General features: G+C 41.1%; 1 protein-coding gene across 1 annotated transcript in view; it reads left to right on the forward strand.

Annotated features, from left to right (window-relative positions):
- The window catches only part of kiaa1109 (KIAA1109), a 347,797-nt gene that overhangs the window by 172,572 nt on the left and 150,947 nt on the right, over positions 1-24,278 (forward strand). Inside the window, exons 38-45 of the mRNA XM_084310762.1 lie at positions 4,508-4,719; positions 6,066-6,217; positions 7,866-8,016; positions 8,554-8,706; positions 9,155-9,398; positions 12,371-12,519; positions 12,646-12,877; positions 15,346-15,507. Coding sequence (XP_084166888.1) covers positions 4,508-4,719; positions 6,066-6,217; positions 7,866-8,016; positions 8,554-8,706; positions 9,155-9,398; positions 12,371-12,519; positions 12,646-12,877; positions 15,346-15,507 — 1,455 coding nt within the window. The remainder of the gene's footprint in view (positions 1-4,507; positions 4,720-6,065; positions 6,218-7,865; positions 8,017-8,553; positions 8,707-9,154; positions 9,399-12,370; positions 12,520-12,645; positions 12,878-15,345; positions 15,508-24,278) is intronic.

Genomic DNA, 24,278 nt, shown 5'->3' on the forward strand with positions numbered 1-24,278 from the left:
GTTGTCACAGGTTGAAGATGGTAATAGCCCAAGTTTACTTGCATTGTTAGGAAAATAGGTTATGTTTTCTTAACCACTTTACTTACACACACAGGCCATCACATCTCGCAACACATTTTACAGCCATCTGTCAGCATCACACTGTATTATTGTCTATCAACCAACACATCGGTTGAAAGCTAAAACGGCCACTGTTTGATTGACACACTGCTTGGCCTATTACATACTTCCAATCTCGGGTTATAAGACCAAACAGCCAACGAGCATCAGTTAAGAAAAAAGTGACCACCTCCGGTTTCGCCTCTCAATGACCGGACAAATCACCACTGACGCTAAAAGTTATTGACCGTTTGTGTAGCCAATGAAATTCTGAAAATAATGACATCTTACTTAAGTTGGTTTTCTGAGACCGAGAAGTGGTAAAAGCGTACCGTACGCAAGAGAATGAATGTGCGCCTGTCTCTCCAGAGTGCAAATTGCGCTAATCTGTTGTTGATTTGTTGTTGTGTGAGAAGGGGTGGGGGTGGTGTATGTGACAAGAGATTAGTGGGGGAGAGGGGAGCAGTGTTTTCAGCTAATAACCATAGAGTAGATAGATCTGCAGGCATCTGTTTGCAAAATAATGATTGAATGATTTGTGATGAATGAATGAATAATGATTCATCCTGTTGTGGAAGAAAATTCAGTGTTTCCTTTCAAAAGAGGCCAGACTTGTGCATCTGCTACAAATGGTTCCCGAATAGCGTCTGAAGTAGATTCCCAAGCTAAAACGGTTCTGCTCTGTACCAGAACCTGGCGCTGATCTGCTCTGCGTTGTGATTCAATAACTCTAAGGCTCTGGGAAATACTTATGAACTTCTCAGCGGTGCAGGCAGGAGAAATCAGGAAGCAAGAGGGTTATTTCAAACGGAGTGGTTTATTAAACCCACAAAGTTATACAAAAAATGATCTGTTTCAATTAAAAGTAAAGAATGCTATAATATTGAGGTACCGAAAGCCCTATGCCGCTTGCCCTCAATATTAGACTAATCAAGTAGATTAAAGTAGATTAAAGAATGATAGTTGTTGATGTGTCTTTGTTCTCTGCTGATAACAAAGAGGATTCTGTTTTTCCCTCCAAAAGTTCTTTGTTGTCCTGCTGCCGCTCCTCTGTGTAGATGGTAGGTGTGGTTCCTCCTGGTGAGTTGGGTTTAGAGTGTGTCCTCGTCACCACACCCAGATCTCATAACCAAGGCCTAGCGTCCCTGTGTGATGACATCATCAGCTGTGGTTGTCCAATCACAGCCTCTCTACGTTTGAATGCAAACAGGGGCTGTCCTTACACGGACAACTTATATACTTTCATTTGTTTAATTCAAGGAGCAACCACCATCTAACAACCTACCTAATACATTGCATTTATTTATTTCCTAATATCTATATTTGAATTACCATTAATTACATGAACCCAGAGATATCATATTTAAACACATTTCTTATCATTAAGCCTATTTTCACTTTAAGTGAAAACTAATCTTATTCTGTAGGGGACTTAAGTTTATACTCTAGTGTTCATTTAATAATATGCTTTTATACAGTTTCATTAATCATATGATTTTACACAGTTTAATATGGCTTCAGAATTATTATCCCAATGTAAACAGGCCTCATATATTTCATATCAAACCAGGGTTTGTCAACAAACCGATGTACTTTCTAACAGCTATATACTTTATAGTATTGCTATCTGTCCATTCTCATTGTCACTTGAGTGCATAAACCGTGCCTTCATAATGGCTTAAAGAAAATAAAAATCCATCGGTTGGTTGTCATTTTATAGCGTCGTGAATATAAGCTTTATCGCAGTTTTCGCCTCGTCTTTTTTCTGGGAAGCTAGATATGAGGCTAAAGGCTAGTCACGTTATATCAAACGCCATTTCTGTTGTATATATACGAATGAAAAACAAACTGCTTAGCATCCGGACTATTACAGAGCATCTATGGATGAAATGGGGGCGGCGGGGGACGCCGATCAGTATTATTGATTAGCAATACAGTGTGCGTTCAAGTAGCCATATTTACTGATTGATCGCTTGCGTGTTACAACAATGTCTAATCCGGCTGTAATTTGGGTGAATAGTATCCTACCATCAGCCCATGTGATCGCCGGCAGCATTTCGTCATTATTCATCGGCATCTGGTAGATCGATATGTCCATTGGCTGATCATAAATCCCATTATTCCAGGCTGAAATCTGCATTCCGTAACGTGATCAAAGATGGAGGATGTTCGGCTGGGATCCAGGCTCATATGAAACGCCCCAGACAGTAAAAAAAATAATTTTCCCATTCGGCCTCGATGATATTGCAGTGGAGCGATGGCGCCCCTAAGAGGATCTGGCCGGTATTGCATGTCGCCGATTTAAATCTGGCGGGTAAATCTGCAGAGTCGATCCGGGATCTTGATCCGTTTATTAACCCTTTTCTCGCCAAGAACGTGTTACCACGTCATTGCTCGCCATGCGTAATCTGCCAATGACGCCGTAAGGCGTCTTTGAGATCAATATTTCAAAATCTGTGATGGCAATCATATTTCACTCACGGAGACTTGAGACTTGCTGTTGATCTCCTCTCAACTTTCCAACGGTTCAAGACCGCCATCTGGTGGCCGATCGGCGAATCGCCAAAACCGGAAGTGACGCGCCGGAAGTGGTGCTCACCCATATTTCGTTCGGCCACTCGCTATCGCTAGCGGGACTCCAGCTCGACACACTGGATAGCGATCCGTTGCCAATAACTCGATAAACAACATGATTTGGACGTATATAGCATTATACAACCTGGACATGGATCGCATATATCAACATCCCATAATAGCGAACTTTCTGCTCGACGCTTCTTAGCCCTGCAAAGAAGGGGAACATCTCCATAGACTTATAGTGGTGGCTGAGAGTGGATTAAGATCAGAATAATCTGTGGCAGATAAAGGGTTAATATGGAATAAAACAATAACAACTTGCCACAGGTTAACTCGTGGCTCTGGTCCTCAACGGGTGGAATCGAAACACGAGTTAACTCGTGGCTGGTCCTTAAAGTGTTAGAGGTTAAATTGATTCCTTTGTGACATTAATTTAAGTAGTAAAGTAAGTATCTTGTAAGTATGCTGGTAATAGCATACTTTAATAGTTTAATTGTGTTTCCCAGCACACCTTTTTAGACATACAGTGAGTACAGTGACACCTGGCAGTCATTCTCCCACAACTTTTTGAACAAAAAGGCACAGTCCCAAAACCTTGGAAAAAGAATGACCTATTACAATGTTTGCAAAGATCACGCTTAACTCATTGACCGCCACACTGTTTTCCCATCTCTACTCAAGCCAGCGTTATTGACCATTTTAGCGATGTTTGCGGACCCATCGTGTGTTCTGTATTATAGCTATGGAGACAATAGTATGGCTCATTTGACAGGCATTGTTCATAGTCCAACATTGACTAACCAGTTCATTTCTACATACTTTAGTTTGTCCGCTATTCCATGCTAAACATCGCCCCTTTCCAAAATAATCCAGTCTTTTTTTCTAGCTCGTGAGATATGACGCGTTAAATGCATTATGCCAAAATCGTTCGGGTTGCTCGCCTGAAACTCCAAATACTTCCAAATCAAAGGTATATACCATATACATGGTGTCTTCACAAAATCATCAAGGAGGGGGAGGGGGTCATTTTAACTCTAAACTGTGATCGTTACCAAAAGCATGTTTTAGGTCCGGTAAGATACGACACTGTACACGGTACAGAAGCATGATTTAGGTTAAAAGTAAATACCAGCAGGTTACCTAAGATGGACCTTACTTCAGTCAGAAGGTACTCCAAAATTTATAAATCCCAGTCATCCCATGGCGATCGCCATTACTCGTGTATATTGGGCATGGCTACCATACAGGAAAGAATAGTTCTGAGGCACCAAATCTCCGGCCGATTGCTATGTCCTGATCCACAGTCCGAGGCGGAAGCAGCCGGAGGTAACTCAGTACTGGAAGACAACTGATATCCCCAGTTGAAAAGGTAGGTGATACTGCCACCTGGCGGGATTCGATCGGCATTGCAATTCCAACGTAGGCATCTGTGCCAGGGAGACCCAGGGAGCTCCGAGTGAGTGTTTATAACGGGGATCAAAGGAAAAAGACCAAAGGGGCGCTCAAGCACATTTTTAACATAACGTGGCTTTAAATGTCAGCTTGGTGCTCTTGCTATTTATATTCAGCTGAGGTTAATATTTCACAATTGATGATGTTGTTCTATGTTGCTATTACAGGATGCAAAATTTAACCCAATGTTGTTTTACTGTCTTTTTATTTTGTAGTACCGGTAGTTCAATTTTTGTTGTGGTGTTTTGTATATTTTCTGTTTGATGAATGTATGTACATGTCTTAGTAAAAAAATAAATAAAAACATGTCAAAACAAGTATTGCCAAAGTACCGGTAATATATATATTTATATATTCCTACCTTTCGTTGTTTTTGCAGGTGGCCGTCAGTCGGGAGCCATTCTCTACAGTACTTTTGGTGTGATGGGTCGCTCTGACGCCGGGGGGAAGACGGGGATGTCTAAGTCCAACAACTCCACAGGCTCCCAGACGGGCAGCGGCTACAGTACCGACATGTCAGACGACAACCTTCCACACGACCCCACCAGCCCTTCTTCTGACGTTAACGGACACTCTGACTCAGACGAGCAGGTACAATACTCAGGTCAAAGGTCCTGTTCCATACTTCTGTCTTTTTCTCCTTCACTAGTGGACATTTTAGCATTTTTGCATGATTTGCATGATTGCAATATTGACAATATTACCATGTAAAATGGAAACCACTGGTGCTCATACATAGCAACACAATTGCTTATATTTTGATGTGCTTCTTGATACTACCAGTTAAACAGTATTACCAATTCTGCGAGGTTGCAGCCATATAATTAGTCATCACTGTGTTAACACTTTAATCGCCGGGGTTAAATTCATAATTTACCATCCCTCGCCAGCCCTATTTAACATGGAGAAGTTCCCCTTCTTTGCAGGGCTATAACTTTTGAAATTCTATTGCTAAATTGCCATTATTATGGCCCATTCAATGTCCTATATGTATTGTTCAGGGTGTAGCAACGTTAAACTTTTTCATTCACATATTAATACTAAAATATGGTCTAAAGTATAAGTATGTTTTTATCGTTTTCTGCAGCTTTCTTCAGAACGTGATTTATAGCCCCAAATGCATTATATTGATGATCAAATACAGTTTGGTAGGAATCTGTGCGAGATAAAAAATTTCAAATGGACGTGCTTCTAGAAGTTTCTACGTATCATCTGATGATGACCGGATGGGCGGGGGATCGTTTATAATTCCGTGGGCAGCGTTAGATGATTCATCCAGAGTGGGTCATATGTTCATCAGAGCAGTTAGTAAAGAACACGTTAGAGTATAACGCTGAATCTTACCGTGGCTTCCTCGCGCCGCTGGCAGATGAGCGTGGAACAGAATTTTTTCTATTATGGGATGTAGAAATGCCCGATCCATTTCCAGGTTGTATAATAGTATATACGTCCAAATCATGTTGTTTTTTCGAGTTATTTGCACCGATCGATGTTCACTGTATCAAGACGGAGTCTCTCTAACGATAGCGAGTGGCCGGACCACATATGGATGAGCACTACCGGTTCAAAGGTTAATATCCGGTTGGCGATCTGCCGATCGGCCACCAGATGGCGCTCTTGAACCGCTAGAGAGTTGAGAGGAGATCAGCAGTGTGTCTCAGGGCTCCGGAAAGGAAATATGATTTCGATGACAGATTTTTGAAATATTGACATCAAAGACGAGTTACGGCGTCTTCGGCAGAATGAGCATGGCTAGGAATGGCGAGTTCCGGCGTTTTCGGCGATTAAAGTGTTAATACATACAAATGTTTACCTACTCCGATAACCAATGTGTCCACAGTAGAATTGTTGTGGCTATTGTTGATTCTCACCAGAGGCAAGGGACTGGACAGATTTGGATGGGAACCTTGTTGAACCCTGCCTGCTCTGTTTTGCAGGACGAGGGGGTGGAGTCTGACGACCTGAAGAAGGACCTCCCCCTCATGCCTCCGCCCCCCGACTCCAGCAGCATGAAACTGACCATCAAGGAGATCTGGTTCAGCTTTGCTGCTCCCACCAACGTGCGCTCGCCCTCACAGGCCATATCCAGGTAGGACTTGTAACCTTTCTTCCCATATATTTATTATTAGGCTTGGCATCAGTGCCTCTTTTCACACTTTGAGACATATTCCAAATTATTATTATTTATTATTTGTAATTTTCAAATAGGCTATAGCCTAGTGGCAAAACAGTTCCCAGCTCGTTTATTATCGTAAGAGAGGTCTGGAGAAATTCACAGTATAGGTTTTATATATTATTTATATATATATATTAGGGCTGTCACTTTAACAAAAAATCGAATTCGATATTCATTGCAGAATTGTAGACTAGTTCTAATTCTAATTTCAGTGTAAAAAATAAAAACTCGAGTAAGCTATTTTCAACGTTTTGGCAACCTTTTTTTACCATGGTATGTTTGGTATCATTCTTTTCAGCACAGTCTCACCTATATGACCTGACCGTTTGTTTTCATACTGTACATACATACTGCATACTGTACAACACACAAACGATTTTAGAAGATGTTTTTCTACTATGAGACTGAGCAAATGTAAACATGCTCCATGAAGCATTAGAAACAATGAAAGTGTGCCCTCAGGTTGCCTATGTACAAACAATTATATGTATAAACAATTATTTTCTTACCTCACCTCATAATCCTCCTCTGAAACGGCACAAAACTACAAACACACTCCAAAAGACCGACAACTAGCGTGATAAAAAACGGCGAAGATATTAATACAAATAGAGTACAATTTACGCATGCGTAAAACCTTATTTAGCATCGAATTGAAATGATCCTGTTCAATAATTTATTGGGCTATCGACACCAAATCAAAACTAGCTACTATGTGGCTCAGGAGGTAGAGCAGTCGTCTGGTAATCCGGAGGTTTCCAGTTCGATTCCCTCTTCTCCCGGGCAGCGTGTCGAAGTGTCATTGAGCAAGACACTTAACCCCTAATTGCTCCAGATGTGCAGGTTGGCACCTTGCATGGTTGCCTCTGCCATCGGTGTGTGAGTGAATGGGTAAAAAATATATGAGGAACAAATTGTAAAGTGCTTTGGATAAAAGCTGCTACCGGTATATAAATGCACCATTTACCATTTACTATGTAGTTTCAGGCGGCAGGCCTGCTCTTTCGATGAGAGTTCAGGAAATTCACTGCAAGACCTATAGTCAAACAAATTACGTCACTTAGTCGCGCCGGCATGCTGGTCAACTCCTGAGAGATATTAAAATTGCAAGACTAAAAATAACCATGACCAGTAATTATTTGGAATACGTGTTTTACAGAATTTCTCCGTTCACGTTCGAATCTCGTGTTTTTATGTAAATTCTAAATGAAATTCGAAAATCTAAAATAATGTGACAGCCCTAATATATAATATATACACACAGTATAGTTTACCGGTAAGTTATATACTGTAGTTGCATATTATGCTGTGAATTTCTCCAGACCTCTTTTGGTAGAGCCTGAGTTGTGGCCAGCACTCCACTTCAACCCACACAACAAAACATTTAAACAAAGTGCAATACCAACAGAAGCTCTTTTGCCTAGAGATCGTGGATTGGGGCTTTAAAACTTGGGTGTTACATGTCATACGGCCGTGTTCTGTCTGTGTTGTAGGCAGCTGAACCTGCTCAGCAGCACAGCTACTCCCGTGATACATGTCTGTGTTTCTGTCTGTGTTGTAGGCAGCTGAACCTGCTCAGCACAGCTACTCCTGCCATTGGTGCCTGGCTGGTTCCCATCGACCAGCTCAAGTCCTCTCTGCGCAAACTGGACATGGAGGAAACACTGCGAGTATGTGCTGTCATGGGCTGCATCATGACAGAAGCACTTGAGGTTTGCAATAAATGCATCACACACACAGATTTGTATATCAGGTTTATACATATACCGGTAGTATAGGCTTGAAGAACATTCAAGATATCCTGACCTTAGAGACCCGGGTTAAGTCCCGGCAGTGGTACTGTACTTCCGGCTTGGTCAGTCGTCTCTACGAACACAAATTGCCATTTGCCCTTGTTCCCAACCCCCCCCCCCCCTCCAAATCAGTAGATGTTCCATGTGATCCGCACAGTAAGAGATTAATGACATCATTTCCAAGTGAAAGTCCTATTTAATTCCATTTACCTTTAATTCTACTACCATATGGCTACTTGGGTTTTTTATTGCACATGGACCTGGGCGGTGTCGACCTCTATCATGGTGCAAAGTCTCATATCTTTAGCTTGAAGCATCTCACAGGAAACTGGGCAATTCTTTTTGGAAGTCTCTGAACTCCTGCAATTAAATTCACAAATCACTCTTCTACACCATAAACACTGTTAAGATAGACTTGAACATTATCTAATTGCTTCTTTCTCCACCTTCAAACAGAAAAAGACCATCCACATTCCGATCCGGAGCAAGTACAACCGCGTGACCAAGCGAGCACGCTACCTCCACGAGAACCCCTCCTGTATGCTCTGCAACATCCTGCACCGCTACCTACAGCAGGCCGACTACTCTGTGATAGAGGAGGCCACCATGGTGAGTGGAGGACTGTTGTATCAGTTATTTGTTGACAATCTATATATATATATATACTTTATTATATACAGAGTCTATACACAGTCTTTGTGGAGGCGGTGATGCAAGACTTATATAGGGTGGCTTGAGAGGTAGAGCAGTCATCTGGTAATCTGGAGGTTCCAGGTTCGATTCCCGCTCCTCCCGGGTGTGCAGTGTGTCGAAGTGTGCTTGAGCAAGACACTTAACCCCCAACTGCTCCCGATGAGCAGGTTGGAACCTTGCATGGTTGCCTCTGCCGTCGGTGTGTGAATGTGTGAGTGAATGGGTAAGATGTGAGGAACAAATTGTAAAGCGCTTTGGATAAAAGCTGCTATATAAATGCACCATTTACCATTTTTATATACAGAATATATACAGGGGTGAAAGGACTGTGGTCGCAGGGTGATAACAAACTCCTTATCTTCAGAACGATGGACTGCCAGCCCTGGTGACTCTAAAGAAGGGTCTGGTGGCCTTGGCCAGGCAGTGGATGAAGTTCATCGTGGTGACCCAGGGCTTCAAGGCCATTGGCCTGCTGAGGCCCAATCAGCTAGCTAAACCCAAGGAGGCCCCCCAGCAGAGTCCTGGCGAGCAGGCTCCGGGCCTGGACCACGGCGCCACCCTGCAGAGCGACACCAGTGCAGACGGGGCAGAGTTTGAGTTTGACGCAGGTAGGACCTCGTCTCAACACCGCCTCTCACCTCTGGCTCCGACGGTGTAATCCTTCAGACAAACAACTACATAAGACTGTTTTAAGTTTTCAGATGAACAATGTTTTCAAACCTTATTATCTAAAGATGGAAAGTTGCCGTTATGTACATTCATAGTCAAAAGACAGTACAGGTTGAGTACTTTCAGACGCTGTATCACAGTGACACAACTGCAAATTAGGGCTGACCCCGATTAGTCGACTAATCGATCGAAAGGAGCCGTAGTCGACTGCCAACCTCTTAGTCGAATGCAAAAACATATATATATATTTTTATCATTATTTCCAAAAGCAGGCTAGGCTAACGCTAATGGCGCACATACCAGAGAGGCTAACTGTCTAAGAAACGGGCACAGAGGCACTGAAAGAGGATTTCACCCATCTAATGAACACACTAGATTAGACTAAATCAAGATGTATCCATCAGTGGACCAATTGCATGCTTTTGCAGAGGACAAGAAGCCTTCAGTCGACTCCTACAGACAGTAAGCACACCCCACTGCCCAAATGGAATGAAAAAAAAATATATATATTTATTTTTTTATAATTTTTTAAACATAACATCAAATTATACACACAAGCATTAACAGTAAACATCCAATGAAATCACCATTTGAATCATTATAAATGTAGTTTATGAGATATATACCTAATACTTGCTATCTAATACCCTACATACATATGCTCTTGCTCGCTCACCCCCCCCCCCGGACCCCCACTTGGATAATCCATCCATTTTCATTCGTTTCTAACCAGGCACTACAATTCATATGCTAGCTTTTATTCTCTCCACCACTTCTAACCAGATTGCAATGTTGGTTTCACTGACACCTAAAATTCTTGCTGTAGACATTTCTAGATAAATCACATCGAGATAGGTAAGAACCCATACCTTCCGGCACATTTTTTCCGGTTGAAACCATCATGATGCTATCAGCTTTTTAGCAGCTGTGAGACCGGATAAAACTAGAGCTGTATAGGGGCTGCAAACTGAAAAACATCATTCAACAGCAATACAGAGGGGTGTACAGGTATGTTCAGAAATAAGAATTCTGATCATTGCTGGGACACTTCTTTCCAGAATATCTTAACCGGTGGGCAATCCCAATACATGTGCATACATGTACCCTCATCCCCATTTGTACATAAGGAACATCTGGAGTCTTGTTTAAGTCCCATTTTGTTCAATCTTATAGGAGTCAGGTATGTCCTATGAATATAATTAAGATTAATTTGTTGATGGTCCGGGTTACGTGACGCAATTCGAACGTTTGCCCAGACTTCTTGCCAATCAAAATCTATTTCCAAGTCTGGTATATCCCTCCTCCAGACTGAGTCTAGGGGGAGGATTCCATACGAGGACGTTAGTAAGTGATGATAAAAATCAGATACGAAGCCTCTCGATGTCTCTCTTTCATAGAAGAATTTGTGATATCTGTGATGCTCAATTGGTATCCTTAATGGGACTCCATGAGCCTTCAAACAATCCAATAACTGTGCGTAAAAATAATATGTGGAACTGGTGAGGTACATTTTTTTATGTATATCTTGATAGCTACAAAAACCCTGTTTGTTGAAAACATCTCCCAATGTGTGTATGCCCTGCTTTTCCCATTTGGGGTATCTTATAGGTCGTTTTCCAATAAGGAGTGCATTGTTATTGAATAGGGGAGTATGACTATGCCATTTATGTTGGTTAGAATATATTTTTTGTGTTTCACGCCATATCCGGATCACATGTGTAATAAGTAGGGGTGGGAATCACCAGTTTAATCATGATACGATACGATATCGATTCTTTGGACAACGATACGATATTTGCCGATATCACAAAGTCTCTCACGATACAATACGATACGATTAGATTCAGGTGCCTGCGATCGATATGAGATGATATCATATGCCCATTTAACACAATCAGTAACATTTAGATCAACAAAAAAAAGGTAATGAAAATATCATTTGACATTTGTATTTTTGAGCTCTTCCAGACATTTAAAGGAAAATCAATCTATTGTTTTTAATACAAATAGACCTCCTGTTCACTGTAAAGTGCCACGTTTTTATATATTGAGCTTTAAACTTTAAGCTACATTTTTTGGAACTCAAAACTCACAACCTCCCTCTCCCAAACCGTTCCTACAACAATTTGTTGATGTTGCATGATCATGTATAGGCCTACATTTATTATGTATTATATTGTTTATGTTTAAATAACATTTAAATAACACGGAGCTACTGCTGTTGTTCTTGGGCGGATATGAGACTCGCCACAGGATTTTCAAAATAAGAGTATCGATATGAATCGATCTTATTACATCGCATCGATCCGATTCGATTGTTGATAATTACATCGATGTATCGATCTGGATCGATGTATCGTCCCACCCCTAGTAATAAGGGGGCCAAATTTCAATTCTCATTGCTTAATTGATAATATGGTGTATACTATGTCCTGCATGTCTATGTGGTGCTACTATATTTTCTTCTAAGTTTTTCCAGGATACAGATGCTTGGGAGTCAAACCAGGTTGTCAGTGGTCTTAAAGAGTACGCTTTAAAATAGTGGTAAAAGTCTGGAAATGCCAAACCTCCGTCGGCTTTGTTTCTTGTGCGGTGGATCTTTTTATTCGTGGAGGTTTGTTATTCCAAATAAATGTATATGCGGTGGAGTGTAATTTTTTCCAGTAACCATCAGGAGGGGGTACAAAAAAAAATATATATATATATATATATATATACGGTATATATTTAATTTGACCAGTCAACCAGTCAACTATCTGTACATTTCGGCCAATCAAAGTCAACTATACAAATCCTTAGTCAGGGACAGCCCTTCTGCAAATACATGGGCCGTCTAAAAATCATATTATAATTTTTAAACAGTCTTACACGGTATCATAGATATGAATCTTCATCTTGTTTTTTTGTGAAGCCACAGTGAGTGAACACACCATGCTGCTGGAGGGTGCGTGCAGCCGCCCTCCTCCTAAAGAAGCCAACTCTGGGCCTGTCAGCGGAGTGGAGATCATGAGGAAGCTGTCCAAGTCCCACGCTCACAGCGAATCTGCACTCAAAATAAAGGTTAACACAATTTAAAAAGAAACAGAATTATCCTGTAAAGTATGCAATAGATAGCAGTTTTTTTGTTTGTTTTACACACTGAAATTAAATCTGTACACATGCACGCATTTGTTTTTCCTCCCTCAGGGTTCCCACCCGTACCAGTCGCTGAGCTACACCAGTGGTGACACAGCGGCGGACTCCCCCGCCCACGTCAGTCGCGGAGGCATGCCGGCCAAAGACAGTCCCAGGAAGGAAAGCCTCCTGAGCTACCTGACCGGCAGCTTCCCCAGCCTGCACAACCTGCTGGAGGGCACGCCTCAGAGGAACGAACCTGCCTCCACCAACGCAGCCAAGAGCGGCTCCCTCACTCGCACTGGTACGGATCCATCGTGCATTTAGAACATTAAAGGGGAACTCCAACATTTTGGGAAATTAGCTTATTTAACATCTTCCCTGGAGTTAGACAAGAAGATACATACCTTTTTTGTCTCTGTGCGTGCATTTTAGCTTTGGGAATAGACGCTCCGTTAGCATAGCTTAGCTTCATCACTGGAAGTGGGGGAGGGTTAGAGTCTTACAGTGACTTACAGTGTATTGCAAGGTCTGACATTGACCAAACTTGATATGCATGACCTTGGTGGGCTCTAGGTCAACTCCTGAAAAGGGGGTCAATGTCAGACTTTGCAATCAAAAGTTAGGGGGCTAATAACCCTTGCCATAATTTCAGTGCGCCCCCTAACTTTTGATTGCAAGGTCTGACATTGACCCCCTTTTCAGGAGTTGACCTAGAGCCCACCAAGGTCATGCATATCAAGTTTGGTCAATGTCAGACCTTGAAATACACTGTAAGGCACTGTAAGGCTCTAACCCTCCCCCACTTCCAGTGATGAAGCTAAGCTATGCTAACGGAGCGTCTATTCCCAAAGCTAAAATGCACGCACAGAGACAAAAAAGGTATGTATCTTCTTGTCTAACTCCAGGGAAGATGTTAAATAAGCTAATTTCCCAAAATGTTGGAGTTCCCCTTTAAGACTCCTTGATTTTCAACCTTTATTTAAAGTCGTAAGCTTCTTAGGTTTCCCTCATTTACAGAAACAACTGTACAAATGTAAACAGTACATAATAGAAAGCAATATTCACTGAAAATTAAACACAAAAGAGTAATAACAAAAAAAATGAATGTTTAAAAAAAATCTGCTAAAACATTTACATTTACACAATGGTCTGAAATCATATGTTAAACATATTGGAGGACATTCCAAGAGTTAGAGGCATCAAAGATCTGGATCTAAGTGAGATCTCTTTGTTTAGTTTGGACTCATTGATACTTCCAGCACCTTTGCAAAGATGTATCCAGGTGGAGCGGAGGTCACCTCCATATTCTAATCTTAAAAAATTTGCTGTGCACATGCATGACTCCTAGAGGAAGAACCCTATTGATTTTGGTGACAACATGACCTTTCCACTATAGTGTCACCATCAGGCCAAACTTGCAGCTTTCAAATGATAATGTCCTGATCAGTTAGTGGTGCCATCACTAAAAAATTATATCCAGAGAACAAATGTGCCATAAGGACCTATGGAAGTTCGCCATATTGGATTTTCCCTTATTTAAATTTCTTCCTGTTCACCTGATTCTCACAAAACTTGCTGTGTGGCATCTAGGGACCAACATCTTCAAATAATGTGATTTAGGTTTAGACCGCATGACCACCAGATCCAATCGAATTTTAGAAGGAACCATGGTAAACTTGGAAACATGGAAATGATGTGTTACCGGTACTTCAAGTTAAGTCAAATCAAACTCTTTATTTTTCACGACACATCGTACAAGCACAATGGCAGTGAAATGTCTCTTCTTGTAGCCCCTATTCTGTGATCTACATTTAGGTAACATTATCTACATAAGATCACATTAAAATATCACACATTAAATTGCATGTCTCTATCATGTACTATGTCTAGCAAACAAAGTCTTGTGAACATTTTGGGAATGGACCGACAGACGGACTTATGATTGCTCTTTAGTAGCTGTTGACGTTTGTGTTGGGATGAAAATGTAGACAATATGTACCGTAATTTTCGCACTATAAGCCGCACCTGAATATAAGCCGCAGCAGCTAAATTGAATGATGTGTACATACCGGTATATAAGCCGCACTGGACTATAAGCCGCAGGTGTTTTAATGTTTAATTACCATATGTAAGAGTTCGTGCACAGAGGGGATTGTCGGGGAAGGGATGGCTGTTTGAGGAAGCTCCCATTTATTAACTTGCAGCAGCTGTGTGCCTGTGAGAGAAGAGCGAGTGAGAGTTAAAGGTGGTGGACTGTAACCTGTAAAATCCATAGATTTAGGAGGTCCCCTAGTGGCCGTTAGCTGTAAAAATCCATAGATTAGCCGCACCGTTATATAAGCCGCAGGATCGAAAAATCGGGGGGAAAGGCGCGGCTTATAGTCCGAAAATTACGGTATGTAAAAAATCTGCCACAACATGGATTACACACAGTGGATCAACATTTACATTTCACATTTACATTTAATCATTTAGCTGACGCTTTTATCCAAAGCTGAGTAACAATGTTCATCAAACAGTGCTGAAACTTGGGTGCTGCAGTGTTGATGATAGTATAAGACAGTAAGAAGGTTAGTGTTTAAATAAATACATACAAAATATATTTCTGATATTGATTGAAGAAGTGTGTTTTTCGGCTGTCCTAACTGTGGTGGGAAGTTCGTTCCACCATTGTGTAGCGAGGACCCAGAATAGGCACCTTCTCTAGTTCTCTTTGATGACCCTCCCGTGCCCACATTAGCCTAATTTCTTTTCCTCTGGCCCCTATAGGTAACTGCGTAGGGACAGACATGCTGACGGAGCACCCGCTGCTGTCGGAACCTTCCTCTGTCAGTTTCTACAACTGGATGTCCAACGCCGTGGGGAACCGGGCTGGAGCCGCCACCCAGGACTCCCCCATCAACCGCTCCCAGCACAACAGCCTGCAAACAGGTCAGACCACGCTCACCCAATGCCCTTCGTCCATGGAGGAGAGACAATGTTTTCTATTTATTATTTATTATATATAGCATAAAAATAGCATAATAATAGCATATGTATTATAAACACTAACATACAGGCCAAGGAATGCTGTAACTGAATGTTACTGTAATGTTGTTGGTTTACTAGACACCCCAGACTCCCCCATCAACTACTACCAGTACCAACCACTACCAACTACTAACAACCTGGACCAAGGTCAGGGAACGTTAGCTCACTGTTGTGTTTAAGCGTTGCCTGTGAATTAGCCTACTAGCCAAGTCTGTTTGTTTTAATTGAGTAGTTTGTTTATTAGTCTCCAAGAACTCCCTGCTTACTGCTTCCATCAGAAAAGCCTGTGAGCAGAGAACGGTGTAGCTGTGAGAATGTCGTTAGTTGAAAGGATAATTCCATTTAATTTTCAACCTAGACTTTTTGAAGTCGTGTTTTGACTGGCGCCGTCAATGATATTTTCTGGTCCGAATGGATCAGTATAATGCCAGATGATAGAACAAGTCTAGTTTGAAAATCAAAGGAATTATCATTTTAATAGGACTTTCCCAGAGAACATCTTTTCCATAACAACAATCTGTGCACTAGGTAGTAGATTGTCCAAATGCTGTCTGAATATCACAGCGACACACACAAAAGAGGAGATGACACCAGAGACTATCCGTCTCTTTAATGAGGAGATGGAGCATTGCATCAGTTTTAAATGGAGAAATCCACAACACTAAAGATGGTGGCAACAATGAAACTACTTGAGGTGAAATGTGAGTTTTAAAGATATTTAAAATGAATCACGATCTCTGCTAACTGGCTGGGAATCATGCAGTGATCGGTTGCCATGGTAACTCAGGACTCAGGTGATGTATGGGTAGAGGCTGGTCTAAATGGAATAAAATATTTCTTATCACAAAATTGCCCTATTGTCAGTAATTTACCAGTCGTTTAAAATAGGAAATAAAAAGCAGTAGCAACCCTTCCCCATATACTAGGACCAAGGAATGTTGTGACTGAATCTTACTGTAATGTTGTTGGTTTACTAGACACCCCAGACTCCCCCATCAACCACTACCAGTACCAACCACTACCAACTACTAACAACCTGGAACATGGTCAGGAAACCTTGTGTTTAAGCGTTGCCTGTGAATTAGCCTACTAGCTTTGTTTTAATTGAGTTGTTTTTATTAGTCTCCAGCAGAACAGCCTGTGAGCAGAGAATGGTTTAGCTGTGAGAATGTCGTTAGTTGAAAGGATAATTCCATTTCATTTTCAACCTAGACTTTTTGAAGTCATGTTTTGACTGCGGCGTCGTCAACAAGATTATCAGAATCAATCAGTATAATACCAGATGATAGAACACCTGGGTCCAGTTTGAAAATCAAAGGAATTATCATTTTAATAGGACCTTCCCTATAACAACAATCTGTACACTAGGTAGTAGTTTGTCCAAATGCTCCCTGAATATCACTGTTCTGTTCTTGGTTCACTAGTGTTCCCAGTCTCTGCCATGAAGTTCTTCCAAAATGACGGGCTGGAGTCAGGTCAGGGAATGCTTAGTCAACACTGTGTGAATGTTGTTTGTGATCTAGTTAGCCTCCTTAGTTGAGTCAGAAGGGAACTATTCCTTGTAGAAAATCATCCAGACGGGTTAGAGAACCTCAGTGCTACAGTATAGAGTTTCAGTGTAACTGCGTTGCTAGGCAACATCTTAGATTACAGTTGATTTTCCTGTTGCAGTGTTTGCCAATACTGTATCAACAACTGACAGGAAATCAAATGTCCCAAAGACATTGTTGTACTGTTGGTAGTTTTATTTTTGCCAACCTGTTTTAGAATGTGTTATAATGTTGGTCTTTTTTGTAACCTGTAAACTTTTCCCAGCACAGAAGGCTACAAGGGCCCATGAATGTTGTCTGAATGTAATGTTGTTGGTTTACTAGACACCCCAGACTCTCCTGTCGACCACTACCAGTATCAACCACTACCAGCGACTAGCAGCCTGGACAGAGGTCAGGGAACGTCGGCTCGCTGTTGTCAAGTGAACTAGTTAGCCCATGTAGGTCAATTGACCTATCTCAAACCTGCCCTCTTTTCTTGATCCTCCAATCACAATTGTTGCTTTCCTCTGACAAGATTGTTGACAAGGTTGAAGTTGACAACAAACTTGTCAGAGGAAAGCAACAGTTGTGTTTGGAGGATCAAGAAAGGAGGGCAGAGTTTGAGATAGATCAATTAGTGAAGTCAAATTGAATACAGTAGTGATATTCGTTCACTAGTAGTCACCCAGAAATCCTTGTCTACCATTCCTTTCCATTAAAGAATAATAGTATTTTCCTGGCGTGTTATGCCAACCAATGTGGCACAATGCCACAGCTCATTGGCCATGCTAATGATAACCACCTGTTATTTGTACAATTTATGTATTGAATAAGTAAGGATGAAATCAGAAATACAGGGGTCTGTGTCTAGTTATAAAAATGTATTACGAGCTCATAGGAGAAAGAATGTTTTAAAGCATACATATTAAAGCAGCTACAAGGAGAATATTCAACAAAATATATCTGTCATCTTGGTTGTGATACCTTTGTTTGTATATATGTGTGTGTGTGTGTATATATATATATATATATATATATATATATATATATATATATATATATATATTGTATTTTATTTTTATTATTATTTTTTAAACAAACACATAAACAAACATGACAACACACGATCAAATGAGACCACTGCTGAAAAGATTGGTAGCCTAATTATCATGATAAGACCACATTTCCCATAAATCCTGTCACTTCCTGTTTTGTCGTTAGCTAAGTCAGGTTGTTTTAATTGAGTTGTTTTATCAGTTTCCAATAACTCCCTGCTTACTGCTTCCAGCAGAACAGCCTGTGAGCAGAGAACTGTGTAGCTGTGGGAATGTCGTTAGTTCAAAGAATAATTCCATTTCATTTTCAACCTAGACTTTTTGAAGTCATGTTTTGACTGTGGCGCCGTTGTAACAAGCTTTAAATAATAAATAAAGAAATAAAGATGAGAGAAACTGGAACAGTGTCAAATTCAAAATGTTGTATTGAACAAAGGGAGCCCAAATGGGGCATTATATTGCAACACACAACAAAATCATATCAAGCCATACCATTAAATAAGAACAGTCCTGTCAGCATTACAGTCCATTAATACCAAAATAAATCTACAGGCCTACCAGTCCCTGTAGCACTGCTCTTTAGAGCCAGGAGGCTCAAACTCGAATCAAACATTTGATTGTACAAAAGGAAATAAGTACAGTATGTGTCGATCCACATCCCAAAAGGAAAAGAACAAAAGTAATCCAATAGGAAAAAACAGACTGCAGCTGAACTGTCATTGGCTTGGGTTTTGGATATTGTATTAGGAGGCCTTAGCAATCCCTCCTTCCTACTCACAAAATAGCAACCATCTCCATGAGGCACAGATCCCAATCCAAGATGGCACCCTGGGGGTTAGGAACGCCCCTAACCACACTCATACCTGGGACCTTAAAGGGGAACTATCTTACTGTTTCTTTCACTATTTGGGCAATTTTACACAATTCCTGTGAGTCTATGGAACACATCTGTAATCATTGTTTTGTATTTCTAATCAAGTACTCTAAAGCAGCATTTTTCCACTTCAAGATTTCAAACTGTTTGTGGCTGGGCTCCGCCCATACTCGGAATGCGATTTGAGTGACAGACCCCCACCTGTAGCTCTGCCCATACTACTCTACTAACGTCAAAGTGAACCTAATACACAAACAAATATGGCTCAAGCATACGTTTTCGAATACAATACAATCCACAAAGGGATGACACCGAAGCGGCGAAGCAGGTACCCATGCCATACGATTTTGGGTATAGAGAAAACAAAGACAGGAAGAATAAGATTGCTCTCTCACTCCATTTAACACACACACACACACACACACACACACACACACACACACACACACACACACACACACACACACACACACACACACACACACACACAGTGCTTGTACTAACGTTCGATTTTCTTGGCACACACACACGCGGAAGAGTACCATAATACACAAACGGTTGAATGAACGAGGTCCTACTGCTAATTAACTAATTACGACGTACTGTATGTACTTACTGATTTGATGCTTTCTTGCGATCCCGAAGACTTGGTACAGGCTAGCTCCCTTATTCAGCAACAGCCAGGAAATCACGGCAGCATTATAAAGTCCTTCGTCTTTGCAAAAATCCAAAAATGAACGAAGAGGGAGGAAACTGTACATTAGGAGGGGGAGGGTGGGTCGGTGGGAGGGGGGATTTGGACATTTACGGGGGCCAGTTTAATTCGTTTTCATTAGTATTAGACTCATCTTAATGAGATATTCCTCTAAATATGACTTCGAAAACTGCCACAATTTCAGGAAAAAAATTGTAAAAAAATAAATTCAGGGGGCCCCCATAGCTCTCAGGTGATAACTCGAACCCTGATTGTAGGCGATCGCCCAGCTGTAGTCTGGGGAGCTCTCAACTCGGCGACAAATAATGTTACCTCCTCAGCCGGTTTGACTATAGTATTTTTATGATTTACCAGAAGTGCTGAGTCCAATGTAGTCTAGTGAAAACGCACGTTATCATCCATAAGTGTGATTGTTTTGTCCTCTTCTAATAGTCTCCACAAGTCGCGATCGCCATAGCTCACAAACTTGGCCCATTGATGACGGATCACGACATCATCAGGAAATGAATGCAAGGACATTATTCGCTGCTTGGCAGTCAGGAACAGCACAACATATCTTGCCCGTTTTGCTCATAACATTTTTAAATGCTAACCCAATGCTAACTCACTGTTAAACTTCAATTCCACGCATTTGCTTGCGTACTGCAATAAATAATGGTTGAGTGTGTGCGCCTGGTGGCAACAAACATAGAGGGGGCGGGCGTTATTATGCAGATGAGAATTCTTGGACGTCAGAGGTACACTACGTTTCCGAATTACTCAGTTGAGTGAGGGAGAATCTTGTAAGAAGTTAATTGGAAGAATGCGCCAAAATGAGAATTAGAGACATAATACAAACCCACATTGCTAGAAAACAATGATAAACACTGGAAAAGGCCATTTATAAGATAGTTCCCCTTTAACACATTGGTTGCCAGCCGGATATGACGATTTATCGCTTGGATGCCACCACGTTAATCAATGGGAGGATGAGCACATTTGCGAACGCATAAACTATATCTTAAATTATGGCTATGTGTCTAATACACCCGTTGCTTATCAATGACTTGCTTGCAGTCAACATGTACGAAACTGATTGTTTTTTCATCAGTACATTTCTGTTTTATACCGTTTTGAATACGAGTATAGTTTCGGAGAGTTCTAGTAATTTCAGAGAAATTCCGCGAAAATAGCCATTTACTGGAATACACAAAACACGTTGTCATTTTCCGGCTGATTTATGAATAGTTTTCAAATAAACGCTAGATTATCGATACAAAATCGATTAATACAAAAGCGGGCTGAAAAATAATTTATTCGTGCCGCGCTCGGCGCCTAACACCACACACACACACACGTTGTGAAATCTGTGAAAAACAACTCTGATTAACCCAAAACTGGTAACATAGATTCCTTACCTCAGATCAGATGTTCTGCAAAAAGATGAATCCAATTCCTGATCGCCATTCCAAATATTGATCGTGTTTATTGATCCAACGTTATAGTCCGAAACGCATAATCCAAGCTTCTTCCAGCCTCGCCAGTGAATCTGGTAACACGACACTGCTTGCCAGAGATAGGAAAATCCTGGACCGGAGTATTTTTATGATGCACTTTTTCACTCACTCCAATCCAATGTGCATTACCATCCGGGAGACGATAGGCGGCGGTATTTGCCCTTTTCGAGCTCAGAGCCATTCCCAATGATAATGTCAGGCTGGACGGATGAAAAATGAATGGATATTGCTAATAAAAGAAAGAACGATTAAATAACGAGAAATCTCGTTATTGGCAACCAACGCATGGCGGTCAATAACGAGAAATCTCGTTGTTGGCAACCAATGTGTTAAAGGTCAAGTGACCCAAATATCCTGACATTGACCATCATACTGAAATATCATACAACATATTGGGCCCACACTTCAGTCATCAACACATTGATATCGTCTTTTTAGTGAACGCATGTTACACCGTCAACAAGATGCTCAGAATCAATCAGTATAATGCCAGATGATAGAACACCTGGGTCCAGTTTGAAAATCAAAGGAATTATAATTTGAATAGGACCTTCACTATAACAACAATCTGTACACTAGGTAGTAGTTTGTCCAAATGCTGTCTGAATATCACTGTTCTGTTCTTGGTTCACTAGTGTTCCCAGTCTCTGCCATGAAGTTCTTCCAGAATGACGGGCTGGAGTCAGGTCAGGGAATGCTTAGTCAACACTGTGTGAATGTTGTTTGTGATCTGGTTAGCCTCCTTAGTTGAGTCAGAAGGGAACTATTCCTTGTAGAAAATCATCCAGAAGGGTTAGAGAACCTCAGTGCTACAGTATAGAGTTTCAGTGGAACTGCGTTGCTAGGCAACATCTTCGATTACAGTTGATTTCCTGTTGCAGTGTTTGTAGTGTTTAAAATGTTTATGTTAAGTTGACATGTCTATAGAGACATTGGACCTCATGCACCAATGGACTTATGAGAAAAGTTACGAGCAAATGTCATCGTACAGTAGCTCCACTTACGAGCTTTTCCGGCCGATTTTGGCATGCACTAACGGTTACTTCTCAGGGATTTGCTTGTAGCTAAGAGCAGGATTTACGAGTGAGGAAGAGCAGTCGTAAGTCAGACAGACTGGTGTGCGCCATGTTCTTAAGGGCTTTATTTGGGATAAATCACAGTGATTGTGTTCACGACGATTCTACAGACATCCTCGGAATAAAATAATTATAATAGGTAATAATAAATACAACAATCTTTGTCTCATTAAAAATGACCTTTTACATTTACAGTCATGCCTCATCGAGGCATCTTGATGTCCAAAAATAAATAAAAGCACTATACCAACACTGCAAATGACAGTGAATAAATAAATAAATAAATAAATAAGAACTAAACCCAATCGCGTGGATATAGCTATAGTGGAATAGACTATTAATATTACATATTTATACCGTCTTGTTGCGCGCTCCTGGCTACCTGCGCTCAGCATACTGTAAGAGCACCTCTCCATGCGTTGATGACTCCGGGGGTGACTATCGTAGGTTTTCTCTTACAAACTTCCTACAAGGTTATTTAGGAGGAAACATATGAGCATGTTGGTGCATGAGGTCCATTGTTGTATCATTGGTATTTTTATTTGTTGACCTGTCAAGTTCTCAGAGCACACCAGGCTGCAAGAGCCAAGGAATGTTTTCTGAATGTTGTTGTAATGTTGTACATATGATTTCAAGTCATAAAAAAGAGAGAGACAAACCTTTGAGAGTTCCCCAACATAGACAAAGTGTTGTGTTTTATAATGTGTTGATATAATGTTGGTCTCTTTTGTAACCTGTAAACCTTTCCCAGCACAGAAGGCTACAAGGGCCCAGGCATGTTGTCTGAATGTAATGTTGTTGGTTTACTAGACACCCCAGACTCTCCTGTCGACCACTACCAGTATCAACCACTACCAGCGACTAGCAGCCTGGACAGAGGTCAGGGAACGCCAGCTTGCTGTTGTCAAGTGAATTAGTTAGCCCATGTATGTCAATTGACCTATCTCAAACCCGCCCTCTTTTCTTGATCCTCCAATCACAACTGTTGCTTTTGTTTATTTGACGAGGTTGAAGTTGACAACAAACTTGTCAGAGGAAAGCAACAGTTGTCTTTGGAGGATCAAGAAAGGAGGGCAGAGTTTGCGACAGATCAATTAGTGAAGTCAAATTTAATACAGTAGTGATATTTGTTCACTAGTAGTCACCCAGAAATCCTTGTCTACCATTCCTTTCCATTAAAGAATAATAGTATTTTCCTGACGTGTTATGCCAACCAATGTGGCACAATGCCACAGCTCATTGGCCATGGTTATGTTTTAGGCTAATGATAACCACCTGTTATTTGTAAAAAAAATATGTAAGGGATAATGTATAGCTACGAGGTCATTGTCGCAAAATAATTGACCGACACAGAGTTTAGACCACTGAGGCGCCTCGCCGAGGTGTTCTTTAAACGTAGTGAAGGTAAATTATTTTGCGACAATGACCGAGTATAGCTATACATTATCCTGCTTATTACATGGCTAACTTACTAACAATATACCTAATTCATTTGACACCATCGACAAGACGAGATCAAATGCAGACGCAGTTCTGTTCTGTCGCTCCGCTGTCATCGCCGGCAGCTTCGCCAGCAGCCGGCAGGTGTGTCTGATTGGCTGCACTGATGCAGTGTGTGTCAGTGGGCTTGATTGCTACAGATGCGCACAGCGGTCATTATTGCTCGGCAGAGGTCCGTTATTGAGTAATAACGGACCTCTGACGAGCGCTATTGACCAATCACAATCAAGCATTTCGGCGAATGTTAAAAACGCCATGTAATAAATATATATATTGAATAAGGATGTAATCAGAAATACAGGAGTCTGTCAGTCTAGTTATAAAATGTATTACAAGCTCATAGGAGAGAGAATTTTATTTGTATTACAACATAATAGAAATAAAAATACATGTATAAGCAGCTACACTGAGAATATTAAACAAA

This window comes from Notolepis coatsorum, assembly GCF_963971535.1.
Source record: "Notolepis coatsorum genome assembly, chromosome: 3".
Classification (NCBI taxonomy): domain Eukaryota; kingdom Metazoa; phylum Chordata; class Actinopteri; order Aulopiformes; family Paralepididae; genus Notolepis; species Notolepis coatsorum.